Source organism: Notechis scutatus, chromosome 4 (genome assembly GCF_049901735.1).
Source record: "Notechis scutatus isolate UNSWTSFEM ecotype Mainland chromosome 4, rNotScu1.2, whole genome shotgun sequence".
Lineage (NCBI taxonomy): Eukaryota > Metazoa > Chordata > Lepidosauria > Squamata > Elapidae > Notechis > Notechis scutatus.
Genome location: NC_142012.1, coordinates 99328892 through 99343183, shown reverse-complemented (window position 1 = coordinate 99343183; position 14292 = coordinate 99328892). Strand labels below are relative to the sequence as shown.

The 14292-nt window shown below is 35.0% G+C and overlaps 2 protein-coding genes across 3 annotated transcripts in view; one reads left to right on the top strand and one right to left on the bottom strand.

The window, feature by feature from the left end:
* PDE6C (phosphodiesterase 6C) overlaps window positions 1-2799 on the top strand; it is a 40792-nt gene extending 37993 nt beyond the window's left edge. For both annotated transcript variants that reach the window (XM_087964197.1, XM_026670669.2), the window contains 4 exons: window positions 476-550; window positions 639-722; window positions 1140-1290; window positions 2009-2799. In XM_087964197.1, the coding sequence (XP_087820323.1) occupies window positions 476-550; window positions 639-722; window positions 1140-1290; window positions 2009-2070 (372 nt within the window). In that variant the 3' untranslated portion in view covers window positions 2071-2799. The remainder of the gene's footprint in view (window positions 1-475; window positions 551-638; window positions 723-1139; window positions 1291-2008) is intronic.
* A 7495-nt stretch (window positions 2800-10294) lies between these two features.
* Window positions 10295-14292, bottom strand: part of LOC113414053 (protein FRA10AC1) — a 29988-nt gene continuing 25990 nt past the window's right edge. The window contains exons 11-14 of the mRNA XM_026670760.2: window positions 13928-14055; window positions 13348-13383; window positions 12271-12355; window positions 10295-10410 (exon numbers count right to left, since the gene is read on the bottom strand). Of these exons, the coding sequence (XP_026526545.2) occupies window positions 10368-10410; window positions 12271-12355; window positions 13348-13383; window positions 13928-14055 (292 nt within the window). The 3' untranslated portion in view covers window positions 10295-10367. The remainder of the gene's footprint in view (window positions 10411-12270; window positions 12356-13347; window positions 13384-13927; window positions 14056-14292) is intronic.

The window sequence follows — 14292 nt, the reverse complement described above, 5'->3', positions numbered from 1 at the left end:
TCAGTCCCATTTTAATTCTGCTTGAAAGCTTTCCTCTGTGGCAGGCTTAAAACATTTTACAGTAAGGATTTTGAGTACCACTGATAATTATTTGTATGTAGTATATAACATTTAATATGCAAGTGTTGGGCTTGGAAGGTTGATCATGTTCAACTCCTCACATAACTGTCCATATCCACCCTACTATATGTTAGATGCGAGAAACTGAGTGTGATGGGCAAACAAATGCATTCATGAATTCATACATGCATTCATATTATATGCATGCATGCATTCATTCATGTTCTATAGCTATCCACCTCAACTAAGTGATTCTGGGCGACTTACAATTCTAAAATTATAAAGCTATTAAAAACATTAAAATAGTAAAAATATCCATAAAATAAATGCATGCTTTAATGGTGGACATGACCAATTACTCTATTCACTGACAACTATTGCAAAAAACATAACATTAATTATTATCCATTCTTAGGTTGCTTTGATGGTTGCAAGTGAATTTTGGGAGCAAGGCGATCTTGAAAGAACTGTCTTACAGCAACAGCCAATTGTAAGCAGTTTATTATCTTATACAACACGATTTCAATCTTAACAATCCAGTTACATGCCCACTAATTACTTTCTTCAACCCTTTCTAGCCTTTGATGGACAGAGCCAAGAAGGATGAATTACCTAAGCTTCAATGTGGTTTCATTGATTTTGTATGTACCTTTGTGTATAAGGTAAGGGATAATGTCATATCATTCCCTTTTATTATGTATGTTCTTACATAGAAATACAAAACACAAGGTTAAATCTGCACAGAGCTGTTTTTGATGAAAAGACAAGATGTTAATTAAAGCAAGCAAATATATTGTACATATAAGCTCATATGTTTGTGAATGTTGAGTCTCTGAAATATTTCCTACAAGTGTTAATGTATTTTCCAGTCAAGATGTCAAACCACCTGCATTACATTCAGTAAAACCAGAATATGCTTGCATTAAAACAGAAACAGATATTAGGAAAGCATTCCCAATCTTGAAACTTGCATCTTCCTCTTGACTTATAAAGATTTTTCTATGTATAAAAATGCATACATTGCTTCTGCTAATCTACTGTTTTAATGGTAAATATATGGAGCTCTACTATTTCCTTAGGAATTCTCAAGGTTCCATAAAGAAATTACACCTATGTTTGATGGTCTTCAAAACAACCGAGTGGAATGGAAAGCTCTAGGTGATATTTATGACGCGAAGATGAAAGCTCTCGAAGAAGAAAAGAAAAAGCTAGAAGATGATGGCAAGAAAGGTGAGGCATATAGAAATGTGCTGATTCAGGCAATCCATGGATACATACAAACATTTCCGTAACACTGAGAATTTTTGCTGAGTTGGAACTTAAGGTACCAAATGTAGTTTTAATTGATATAATTTCATGGTCTGCAGTACATTCCATCAGTTCTTTGCTGCAACAGATTAACCCAGCTATCCTTAGGGATTAGTGTAAATAATGACAAATCATAATGAGCAAATTCTAAATATCCTAGGAGTCCACTAAATGAAAGAGTTTAAATTGGTTTAGACAGAAGATTCTGGAACAATACGAAGCAATAAAGCAGAAAATCAGCCAAAATTCACAACCCTTCGTTTAAAGTCTGTTCTAGGTTGCAGAGACTTTCTTCGGGGAAGGGAGGGAGGGAAGGAAGGTAGGAAGGAAGGAAGGAAGGAAGGAAGGAAGGAAGGAAGGAAGGAGGGGATGGGGATCCCCAATTTTCAAAATTAATTCTAATGTTGGTAATACTAATGTAAATAAATCAGAAAAGAACTATTTAACATGAAAAAAAATCATAACAAATACAATCTGGTATAATCGGTTCACATCAACTAAGAGAAAAGCTTAAAGCTAAGAGAAAAGTCTATCACTTATGTTCCAAAATATCCATGTGGCATGATGTTTTATACATCTGATAATTAATAATGCATTAATAATGCATGCATATTTATACCTATTTTTTGCATTTTATTAGTCGATGATGCTGGAAATGGAGAATCAGCAGATGTCAAATCAAAAACATGTATAATTTTATAATTCAATGCAAAAGCATTTCTACTATCAAGAAATCTATCAACATCTTCAGTGAGGTCAAGGATTTCTATCAATATAATGGAGCATAAACTGTCCAGTCTTTACTCATCTACTGGTACTAACTAAAAGAATGAAAGTGGAACATTTTCACCAAAGGAAAGTGGAACATTTTAAAGAAATGGATAACTTGAGATTACTTTGTCAAAAGTGATTATGGACTCATTTCTTGGTTGCTGCTGTTCTCAAGTCTTTATTTAATATATTAAATGCTGTGAACTTTCAGGAAACTATAATTTTACACAACTTTCAGTTAATTTCATATGATAAAATTCTATATTGCACAATACAGAGCACTGTAATTGTAGCATTGTAATTATTAATGCACAGAAATAAGTTTTATATTATGTTTAGTTATTTCCCCTGGAATAATTTATGTTCTTATACTTTTACTATTACCAATAAAGTTATAGCTCATTCATTTTGAAAGATCTATTTTCAGCATAAGCTTATGGCTAGAAACAGGCTTATTTCAAAAAAAAAAAATCTAAATCTCGCAAAAGGATTCTAATACAGAAAGTGCTCAACTTTCAACCATCATTGAGCCTGGAATTATGGTTGTAAGTCATTGTAGTTATAAGTCAAGGCATCACATCATCAGATCTGATTTTTCAATATATATTTTTTGCAGCAGTTGTTAACAGTGTGATTGTTAAATAAATCCATTTTTCACAATGGACTTTTTTTTTTTTTGCCAAAAACTGGAAGTAATATCACAAACTGACCACAAACATTGCAAATCATGGTTATATGAGTGTGCAAGGCTGTGAACAAGTCATAAAGGTATTTTGGGTGATTTTTCAGTTTAGCCTACAAATGTTGTATTGACTCAGGCAAATGAATTATATCTTTTATAATTATATCTACTGTATATCATTGTCTCTTTGGTAGTAATTACACATTATTTCCACATTAAGGGCGTTTAAAACAATCCAAACGGAAAATTACAAGGTGGAAGTTTTTTAATACTAATTTGTCTTTCCCAAAACTAAAAAGAATGGGAAAACCTGCTAACCCATGAAATTTAAGGCCATGAAATCCAATAATGGATATTTATGTCTCCATATTGATTGAATTCATTACCCAATCTATATGGATGGATCACTTTCAGAGGCAGTTTAAGACAACAGGGCAATGGAGAGATTTTCATTACGATCTGCTCTGTAATAATATAAACCCAATATAAACAAGGTTACAGAAATGATAAGACAAGCATGGTAATACCTAAGAGTTCTCCCATTTTGTTTTTCTATCTTGAAATATAGAACCAGGGGTGGGATTCTACCAGTTCGCACCTATTCTCTAGAACCGGTTGTTAACATTCTAAGCAGTTCAGAGAACCGGCTGTTAGAAGAAATTACTGGCCTAATCCTGTAAGGAAGGCAGGAAGGAAACATTCTGGTGTTGCTTACAGAAACAGCCTCTCCATTAACCCTTATTACATTCTTGGCAGGACTAGACTTCCTGTCTCAGGAACTTCTCTGGAGTGTTTTTTCCCCTCCTTTGCTGGTACTTTGCTTGTATGGAGTGACCATTCAAAGTTACAATGGCACTGAAAAAAGTGACTTATGACCATTTTTCACGCTTACGACTGTTGCAGCATCCCCACAATCATGAGAGGCCAGGCGAGGAGATGCGTGCCTCGATGTGAGTGATATTAGATACAATAGATACAAACTCAAAGTAAACCGCACCAAACTTGATTGCAGGAAATACGACTTCAGAAATAGAGTGGTCAATGTCTGGAATACTCTACCCGACTCTGTAGTTTCTTCCCCAAACCCCAAAAACTTTAACCTTAGACTGTCTACTATTGACCTCACCCTTTCCTAAGAGGCCTGTAGGGGCGTGCATAAGCGCACCAACGTGCCTACCGTCCCTGTCCTATTGTTTCTCTTATTCTTTTATTTTTCTTATATGTACCCATTTCATGTATTCACAACTATGTATACATTTATACTTATTATCTTGTAAACAATTGGCAAATCAAATAAATAAATAAAAATAAATAAATAAAAATAAATAAATATTGAGTTGGCCACACCCAGCCAATAACATGACCACCAAGCCATGTCCACCCAGTCACATGACCACCAAGCCACACCCACTGCCTAAGCCATGCCCAACGAACCGGTTGTTAAAAATTTGAATCCCACCCCTGTATAGAACATGCCCTTTAGAATAAAGATGGAAGTATTTCCCCCCTTCACAAAGGACAGCTAAATGTTTCCTGTATATTTTAAAGGCTATGGTGATAACCACATTATAAGTCTGTTCCATTAATTTGTTGCTGTTGTAGTTCTATACTTATTTCATTTGTTCGTTCCTTTATTTCTAAGCTGCCTTATCTAATGATTCTAGGTGGCTGGCACAAGATAACTGTATAATGTAGAACTAAAATGCAGCTGAGACGTAAATGTCTATGTTTTTCTTTAAAAAATATAGATACAAGAGGATATTTGCTTGTACATGATTGAATTAGAGCAGCACGTGCAGATGCAGTGTTTCAATAACTGCATTACAAAATTCTACAAGTTAGCCTTCAAAACAGACAGATGTTTAATAAGGTTTGAATGAACAGCTATTGCAAGCAGCTCCTGTGAAGCTCTTGAGAGACCATTTAGATAGATGTAAAGGGGCTGCCGCTTATTGGATTCGACTGCCATCTTGCAACGTGTCAAAGAATTAACCTTTAAATCCATCTTCTTATGTAAAGAATCCCTCAAAGAAGACTACCTTTCTCTGCCTTTTGAGGACATCCTAGTTTAGCCTTGCTTCACCCTTACTTCTGTGTGCATGATCTGTGAAAAATGCAATTTATTTTAAGTAGCTCTTTGAGAGTCAGTCCTTTTGAGAATCTGGGTGAGGAAACAAAAGTCCACAATGCTACTTTACTTCTTGCAGAGTACATAACAGCACATCAACTGTTTGACAGGGTTTTTCTCTGCCCCTTCTTACCCCAAACAGTATCAAAGAGAAGTTATTCTCAAGTCTATTTCTCACCCTCTCTCCCTTCTTAGGGCTAAAATATCATTTACTGCTTTATTGTTAATCTAAGAGTTCTTCAATAGTCAACCTTATCTGTGGTTTTCTCTGCACGGAGTGAGGTATTTGAACATTCATCCAAGTTCTGCATTATACAATAAGTATGGAGTCAGGTATCTAATTAGATGGCACATTCAACTGTTAGCTTTTGAAGTGATAGTCACCTTCCTTTGAATATCACTGTATGTTCACAGATGTGCCCTAAATTTATTTCAATTGTATTGAGAGCATTTCATCTCACTTCGCTCAAGGTACCGGGACTGTGCAAAGCATTCAAAAGAGGGGCTTCACATCAGCGATAGAGCAAGGAAAGTAGCCCCTTAGTCTTTGCCACAACTGTCAGCTCCACTTTTGCAGAGGCATCTTCAGTTTGCCATACCTCTCCCGGAAATCACATATTTCCAAGGTTGATGCTGCAGCTGCAGACAGCTGCAAGTTTCCAGGAAAGATGCAGTTGGGTCAAGGAGCTGCAAACAGGGGCTATGCGATTTGCCCCTAGCCTTCGGTGAAGTATCGGTTGGCCTTCAAGACTGAAGTGCTGCCCAGCAGTATTAATCATCCCCCTTTAATGGCAAACTCAGATGGCTGGCTGCCAGTACAATGATAGCTCACACAGAATTGCTGAGAAACCAGAGGAGACAAGGAAAAGAAAGAAGCTTATTCACCTGAGGAAAAGAGAACTGGAAATATGGTGGATACTGGTAAAAAATGGTATTTATAGGCTTATTTACAGATTTTTTAAAAAGGTTGATGGGACTAACTATGATTGTTTATTTCTATTATTAGGGTACTGGGGGCTAAAACATATTAAGAATAGTTACAGGAACTGGGCATGGCTAGTCTAGTGAAGAGAAGGACCAGGGGAGACATGATAGCGGTCTTCCAATATTTAAGGGGCTGTCACGTGTGTGTGTGTGTGTGTGCGTGTGTGAAGCTTTTTTCCAAAGCACCTGAAGGCCAGACAAGGAATAATAGATGGAAACTGATCGAGAGATTCAACCTAGAAATAAGGAGAAATTTTATGACAGTGAGAGCAATCAACCAATGGAACAGAAGTTGCCTTCAGAAGTTGTGGGAGCTTCATCACTGGAAGCTTTCAAAAAGAGACTGGACTGCCATCTGTCAGAAATAGTGTAAGGTCTTCTGCTTGGGTAGGGGGTTGGACTAGAACACCTATAAGGTTCTTTTCAACTCTGTTATTATTATTCACAATGTGAAATCATGGAGTTCTTCCCCAAAACCTAGAGTATCATAATGCATCGGCAATGTGCATCTCAAGCTGTGTAATTGACAGAAGGAAAATTTGTCAATTTGCCTATTTAATAAAGGTTATTCAAGACTTTTGATGATACCCACTATGCCAATAACCACCGAGACCATCACAGCTAGTTTTTCCATTTCAATTTTTTTCCATTTCAATTTTTAGTTCTCGATGCTTTGTGTTTTTGTCTAATTCTCTATTTTCTATTCTACTATCTCCTAGTATTGCCACATCAATTATCCACACTTTCTTCTTTTCAACCAGTTAAATCTGGTTAAGTGACAAGACTTTATTAGTTTGTATTCAGAAATTTCACAATATTTTAATCTGTACATCTATGACTACTTTTTCAACTATATGATCCTACCAATTTTTCATTACTGGCACATGATAATTTTTACAGATATTCCAAATAAATCATGTTGGTGAAGATGTTATATCGTTGTTTATAATTATTCTTCTTAGACAAGCCAAGTATGAGATTTACTGTTTCTTCTGCTTCTTTGCACAATCTGCATGTCAAATCACTTGATGATTTTTCATTTCTGGTTTTGATTGAATTAGTTTAAATAGTTTCATCTTGAGTTGTCAAATTCTAGACGTCTCTTTTATAAACATTCTAACTATAACCCATTGCCAAGTTTTATCTTTATCCATCTTCCCCTTGATCTTTTGTAGAAATTAACCATGTAATGGCATTATTTTTATTTTTATTACATCATTTCAACATTCCATGTTTTGTTTCCTCTACACATTCAATAAGTTCCAATTTTTAATTTGCATCAATGCTTGTTCCTGGCTGTCTTTTACATAATCAGTCAATGAATGCTTTTTCTATGACAATTTATTTGACTTGAAATAAATCTCTGCTCTGCCTCTATTTTTGTGAAAAAGTTATATTATCTACTAGGATGTAATTTATATTCATCAGTTTTCTTGTTACTTTGGTCCCCACCGTCCAGTTCAATTGGTGTCCAGTTAATTATTCCAGCAGTGTTATCACATCACAGCTACGGCCCGGGAATTGATGGCTTTGATGGTGTTTTCACCATTCAATTTTGTCTAGCAGTTTTCTCAATCTTTGCATGCATTCTTTACTATTCACATTTTTAACTTGTCCCTGCTTGATATTATTCAGCTATAAAATGCCCAGATACTTGTAGGTTTCATCCTGTTCCTTGTTAATGGTTTGGTCATTTGGCAATTTCAGTTCCATTTCTATTTATGACTTTACCCCAATTTATTGTTCCTTTTTTTTTAAAAAAAAACAAGTTTTATGGATTTTCAAAACACACAAGTCATCATTATCCATTACATGTTTAAACCTTTTTCCATTATAAATTTAACAAGTCAGATAAACTATAATTCTGTTTTAAACCATTTCCATATAAACATACAAAAACCTCTTATCCAATTTCCCTTTATTTCTCTTCACTCTTATTCAATTTTATTATTATTATTTCATCTACTTCTTTCTGACTTAGTTACCATTATTCTCATTCTATATTTCTACAAGGTTTTATTAATTTTCCCCCAAAAAAACAACATAATCACACAACACACAAAACATAAAAAGATCTTTTGGAAAGTAACTTGGACCCAGGTATCTCTCTTTTCATGGACTTCAATTATATTCAGGCTCATCTTACATATCATTACTTATTTTATTTACCATTCTAAGTCTTCTATATTAACTTCTCCACATATTTCACTTTTCTTGATTCTATCTTAATTAATCATCTTAATTTGAGTCATTATATTTATATCTTTTGTCCATTCTCTATTATACCTTTGTCTCATTCCTTTAAAAAGAAAGAAATTTCTCCTGAAATCACTAATCAGAGTATGATGCCTTTCTATCTCCCCACTAAATTAATCAAATTAATCTTTAAACTACCCAATCCGATTTTGCTTGGTACATTCTAACTGAATAATACATCTAAAACAATTAAATACATAGTTAAGCAATAGATTTAAATATTAAAAACAAAATACTATAATGAAAGTTTTATAATAACATCAATACCATAATCTTAATAAACTCTTTAATTAAAGTTTAATATTCTAAATCTCCCTCATATTATATTTTCAAACCAATCATTATTAACATTCCAACATTTTAATCTCTTATCAACTCTCAAGCCATTTAAATTTTCTATTTCTGATACAATACTACAATATCATCTTATGTACCTTTGCAAAATCTTTTTGAAGAAATTATACTTATCCTTTATCCCTAAAAAAAATTTCTTTTTCTCATTTAATTTCAAAACTTTGTAGCTTTTTCTCCACCTTTTCCCTTTCTTTCTTCCCCCAACAAACCTTTCTAGCCCCCCTTCTTCTAGCCTCTGCCTTACTGGCTTCCCTTCTCTGTCGTATTCCTCTTCCCTTTTGTTTACCATCCTTATATTGATTTTGCACCTTGTTTTTCCCTTTCTTAAATGTTTTTTAAATCTTAAGTCCTTTATTTCTCTTCTTTTTCCTCTTCCTTCCCTCTTGGTCGAGTTCTGAGATTTATTAAAGATGGCTTCCCTCTCTTTGTTCTTCTTCTGCTGTCTTCATCTGTTGCAATGTTTGTTGATAATTAATAAGCGCCATTTCTAAAAAAAGGAAGGCTTCTTTCAAACCAGCTTTACCATTTTGTTTTGCTTGCTCATAATCTTTTCTCAGTTCCTCGATAGAAGAAGCCATTATAAATCTTTTCTTTTCTTTTCTCTTACAACAGCCAGAATATTCCAAAGGAAAAATAAGACAATCCCAAAGTTCTCAGTCAGTCCAAACCAAGACAGAGTTCCCACTCTCTCCTCCTGGGGTAGTATCAATTAAAGAAAAAGAAAGTCCAAAACTGTTTCTTAAAATCTTATTGCAATATATTTTAGTCTTTCAATCCTTAAGGCATCTCCTCCAACAAGGTCTTAGCATACAAATATATTTTTTTAGTCCTCTCTTTTCCCACTCACCGCTTAGAGCCAGTTTTCACCTAAAAAAATAGGTTTCTTAATGTTCACTTTTATTCCGTAAAAAAAGAGGGTAAGCTATCCTTTCAGCACCATTAAACTGCCGCTTTTTTCCTCTTCTCTCAAGGTATCATTCAGAAAGTCATACTTTTCAGGAATTTTATTAAATATGTCTTAGAGTCCTAGAAACCAAGAAAGACTTTCTCCTCTCAAGCACTTTCTCCACTTCCTCCTGGGCATTCTTACCCGGCTGCCAGCTTCTTTGTGGCGGCCATTACGGACTGCCGCTGCACCGTCCTGGGAAAAAGGGGTTCTGCCGGCCGGGGGGGTCTGCAACACCCCCAAACCCTTCTCCGGATCCCCCTACCTTCAGCTGCCCCTGCAGGGCAGCCTAGCTCGCACCCGTCTGGGTCGGAGCCCAAAACGGGCTAGCGCGGCAGGGATCGCGCAGCTTTGCAAATCCTGCCGCCATGAAGCCGACAAACCGGAAGTGCAATTTATTGTTCCTGTAGTAGATTTATCTAAACCAAATTCCATTTCTACACCTGTGTTAAAAATTCTTACTGTATTTATTAATGACTGGACTTCAGTTTCTGGTTTTTCACTAAGCTTCAGATAATCCATAAAAAACAAATGTCTTTTGTCTTTTTAGCTAACATCAGCTTCTCTAAACTGATTCTTTCATCATCGGTAATGTTGAATCTTACTGAAACTCTACAATACATCTGATTATAATTTTAAAACCTTGGCATTACTAAAAAATAAAAACTACTACCCAAAGTTTTAATTTAAACTAACACTTATGGGTCAATGTGAAAGAGATGCAGAGGATAACTCCTATTTCCTATTCAAGTAAAAACATATTTTTTTAAAAACACATATTTTTAAAAAAATATTTTGAACGAAATGTGAAAACCTGCTTTTTATTTACAGATTATGAGGAATATGAAGAAACAAATTTCAGATTTGGAGATCTCATTTCAGAGAAACAAGTCTTGAAAGTATTCATCAAATTCTTCCTCCCTATAAAATAAATACATAACATTGAATAACATTATTGAATCAGAACAAGACTATAGCAGTTTTTATGTATACATCCAGAGAATGCTTTACAGCAAAAGTTCCACATTTTACAGATATACCAGCAAGGGTGTGCTGACAATATTTATCTGACTAGGCAACTCCAGCTTTAGGGGTTTCTCCTTAGGACAAAATGTATTCACTGCAAACTTTCCACTTCTAGTAAGGTAAGGCTAGGTAGTTTAAAGTTAAATAGCGAAGAGTTTGTTCTTTTGAGTTTTCTAGAATTGTGGAGAAGGAAATAAAGGAATCTTACCATAGATCAAACTGAGAATAAGAAACTAATCCATCCAATCTTCCACATACAATGAATAATTATGTATGGTGGCTATAGGGCTCAGTTTTATTTCAGACATTATCAAGCTAAGTGCCTATTTTCCTTCAAAATAGTTTTTTTCTGAAATCTAATCATCTTAGACTGGCCTACTAAATATTTTTTAAAAATTTTATGGCTTTTAAAATAATGATGGAGAACAGCAAAAAATTACAAATCTAAACACATCTGTTATCAAAGTAAAGAAAACACAGTGGGGTTTTTTAAGTAAAAGAATGCAACAAAAGAAAAGAAAAAGATATTATAGGTAAGTTTAGCTATAGTTACACAGTTACAATTCTATATATAATTATTTAATGCTATTCCAGTACTTATGGAGTTCTCAAATATTTTTACTTCTCAAAGATACACACACACACACACATTTCACCCAGTCTTATATTTTTTTGCCACCAAAAAAGACACCAGGTCTTATTTTCGGGGAGGTTTTTTTTCCAATGATTCATCTCGCGGCAGTGGCACCGACAGCCCCGCCCAGTAGGAGCCCCAATTCTTCTGTGGCCGCTTGCGTGCATCACCCCCAGTTTCCGTTTTGCTGTCAGAGGCCTTCAGGAAAGGCCTCTGCAGCTGATAACAGAATTCTGGATTGATCCAGAGTTGTTATTGGCTGCAGAGGCCTTTCCTGAAGATGAAATGGAGGCCCAGGGTGACGCACACATCAATCCGGTCCTTGTTTTTCGGCTGCAGAGGCCTTTCCAGGAGGCCTCTGACGGTGAAACGAGTCTGGGGACACCACGTGCATCAATCTGGAACCTGTTTCTTGGCTGAAGAAGCCTTTCCTAAAGGCCTCTGACAGCAAAACGGAGGCCGGGGCGATGTGCATAAGCAACGGCAAGCAGTCGCAGAAGAAGTGGGTCAGCAAGGCAGGTCAGGTGCAAGGCCTGGCTGAAACTGTCTGAAGGTAAGTAATAGGGCAGCTCCACCACCCCCATCCCTCCCTAGCTTAATTTTTACCCATGGGCCTCACTCCACCCTGTGCATCCCGGAGTGGGTCTTAACTGGGGCTTATTTGGGGAGAGGGGTAAGGGCAAATGTATAAAAATCAAGCTAGGGCTTACTTTCAGGGTAGGTTGTATTTTCGGGAAAACACGGTACACACACATACACTATATATATATATATATATATATATATATATATATATATATATATATATATATATATACACACACATCTTTATATGTTTTCTTAAGATTCAAAGTATCTGGAACGGCGAGGTATCTTACATGCTTTATATATACATATATATATATATATATATATATATTACATGTATATATATATATATATATATACACATATATATATATATATACATACATACATACACACACACACACATACATACACAAATACCTATATACTATATGTCTCTGTGTGCATAAAAAATAAAAAAACAATGCTTTTGCTTCTTAATTAAAATTCTTTTTCTGTTTAGATAAACTTTTAAGGAAGGTCCCAGGACAGACCTTGTTTTTTCATCAACATCCTGTGGTGGACCCCTCCAGAAATCTGCCTCAGAAGGACCATCTTCCTGATCATCATCATCTGAGTCTGTTAAACAAGATAACAATGTTTAAAATAAAATGATTTTAAGATCATTTTCACATTTTGAGCTAGACTTCTTTAACACTTTTTTTAAAAACACAAAATAAAATGGGGAATAATCCATATCTAATTTAGTTAAGCAGACAGTCCTGATCACTATCCATTGGAATTATCATTTTTAGCAGTAACAACATAAAAAACATGTTCATAGATATACCCATATTTTTTGCCCTATATTAAGAAGGGATTTGTGAAGTGGTAAAAGATACATATTATAAACACAGACCATGAATTCTAGTCCCTCTTCTGGCACAAAGTCAGCTGGGTGACCTTGGGCCAGTCACAACCTCTCAACCTCAGGAAGGAGGGAATGGCAAACCAATTCTGTAATGGTTGCCAAGAAAACTGCAGGAACTCACCATATAGCCACCAGGAGGTAAGGCTAGCTTGAAGACACCCATGCACAAACTCACAGTTTATACTGTAGTGTTGTGGCTTTACCACATTTTGAACGATATCTCTCATACTCCATTTGACCAAACTAGCCCTTTATAGTAAAGGTAAGTCTTCAGGTAAGATTTTCTGGACAGAACTGATTTCATTAAAACTAATACAAGTTTAAATATATACATTTGTGTCCTTGTCTCCAAATAATGTGTAACTTTAATATACTGTATTATTTACTTATATTTTTATTTACTTAACAGGTCCACATTTCAGGTAACCATCTGCTTTAGAAAGTCATTTTCATTTCAGATGTTTGTTATACAGCAAAAGGGAGCTGCATTTTAAGGTATTCAAGATGAAACCTTGATGAATTTCTTTGGATCTCTGAAGTCTGCCTCCTAATTAGATTCTATAGCAATACATTTGTTCCTTCTATGATGTTTTTCTCCAGATAATCAGTTCCTTTTTTTTCCTGTTTTGCATATTTAGTTGATTCTACAAGGGTTTTTTTACTGAATAGAAATGATTTCCTACATTTTTTTAATACTAACCATCAGTTTTGTTTGATTCTTCCAATGATGCTGGACCTAAAAAAAAATCATTTCAGAAATAATTAGTTTACATTTGTGTTCCATCAAGTGCACCTCAATTGATAATAACAATAGAACCCGGAATTTCAGTCATAAATCATTGCAGTCTTAAACTGAGGTACAGCTTGAGCGGATTTGATTTTACAACTGTTTCTATGATGGTCAAAAAGCAAGTCATCATGACTGTTAAGCAAATATGCAGTTGTTAAGCAAATCCAGTATATCCAATGGGAGTTTTTTTAACTTGTAAATGTGAGCTGGTTTCCAAGTGCTTGAAATGCAATCACGTACCGGGGTGGGTGGGTTGGGGGCGCAGAAGTCATAACTCTGAGGATGGGTCGTAAGTAATTCTTTTGACGTCCATCATAACTCTGAATGTTCATTAAGCAACCAGTTGTAAGTCAAGGACTACCTGTATTGTCTTATATCTAAATTTAAATTGTAACCTCACAGAATCAGATATTCCCATTTTAAAATGCCCCTGTTATTTAGTTAATTCTAAGCCTAAAAGTAACCTTACATCTTGAAGTTTTCTTTTTACCTTCATGGATCTTTTTTTTCTTTGCCTTGTGTCCATGTGGTGAAGTTGCTCTTGACTTTTTACCACTTAAAATTTTGGAGCTTTGTTCTTTGTTGTCTTGATTCTTTCCTGATTTCACCTCCCTTTTCCTTTATAAAGAAGAAATAAATAACATGTCCATGCAGCTTCAAAAATGTATAAACATGGGTTAGAACTATAATAGTTTAAATACATATTTGCATATAATAAATCTATCTTTTATAGGTAACTTAAATATGAAATATGACCAGACTTTGTCTCTAGCCTGCCCAAAATTAGAATAAGGAATATACACTTTTCTCTGCTTTTGTATTACAGATAAATGTGATCTCATCTTTCTGCTTCCA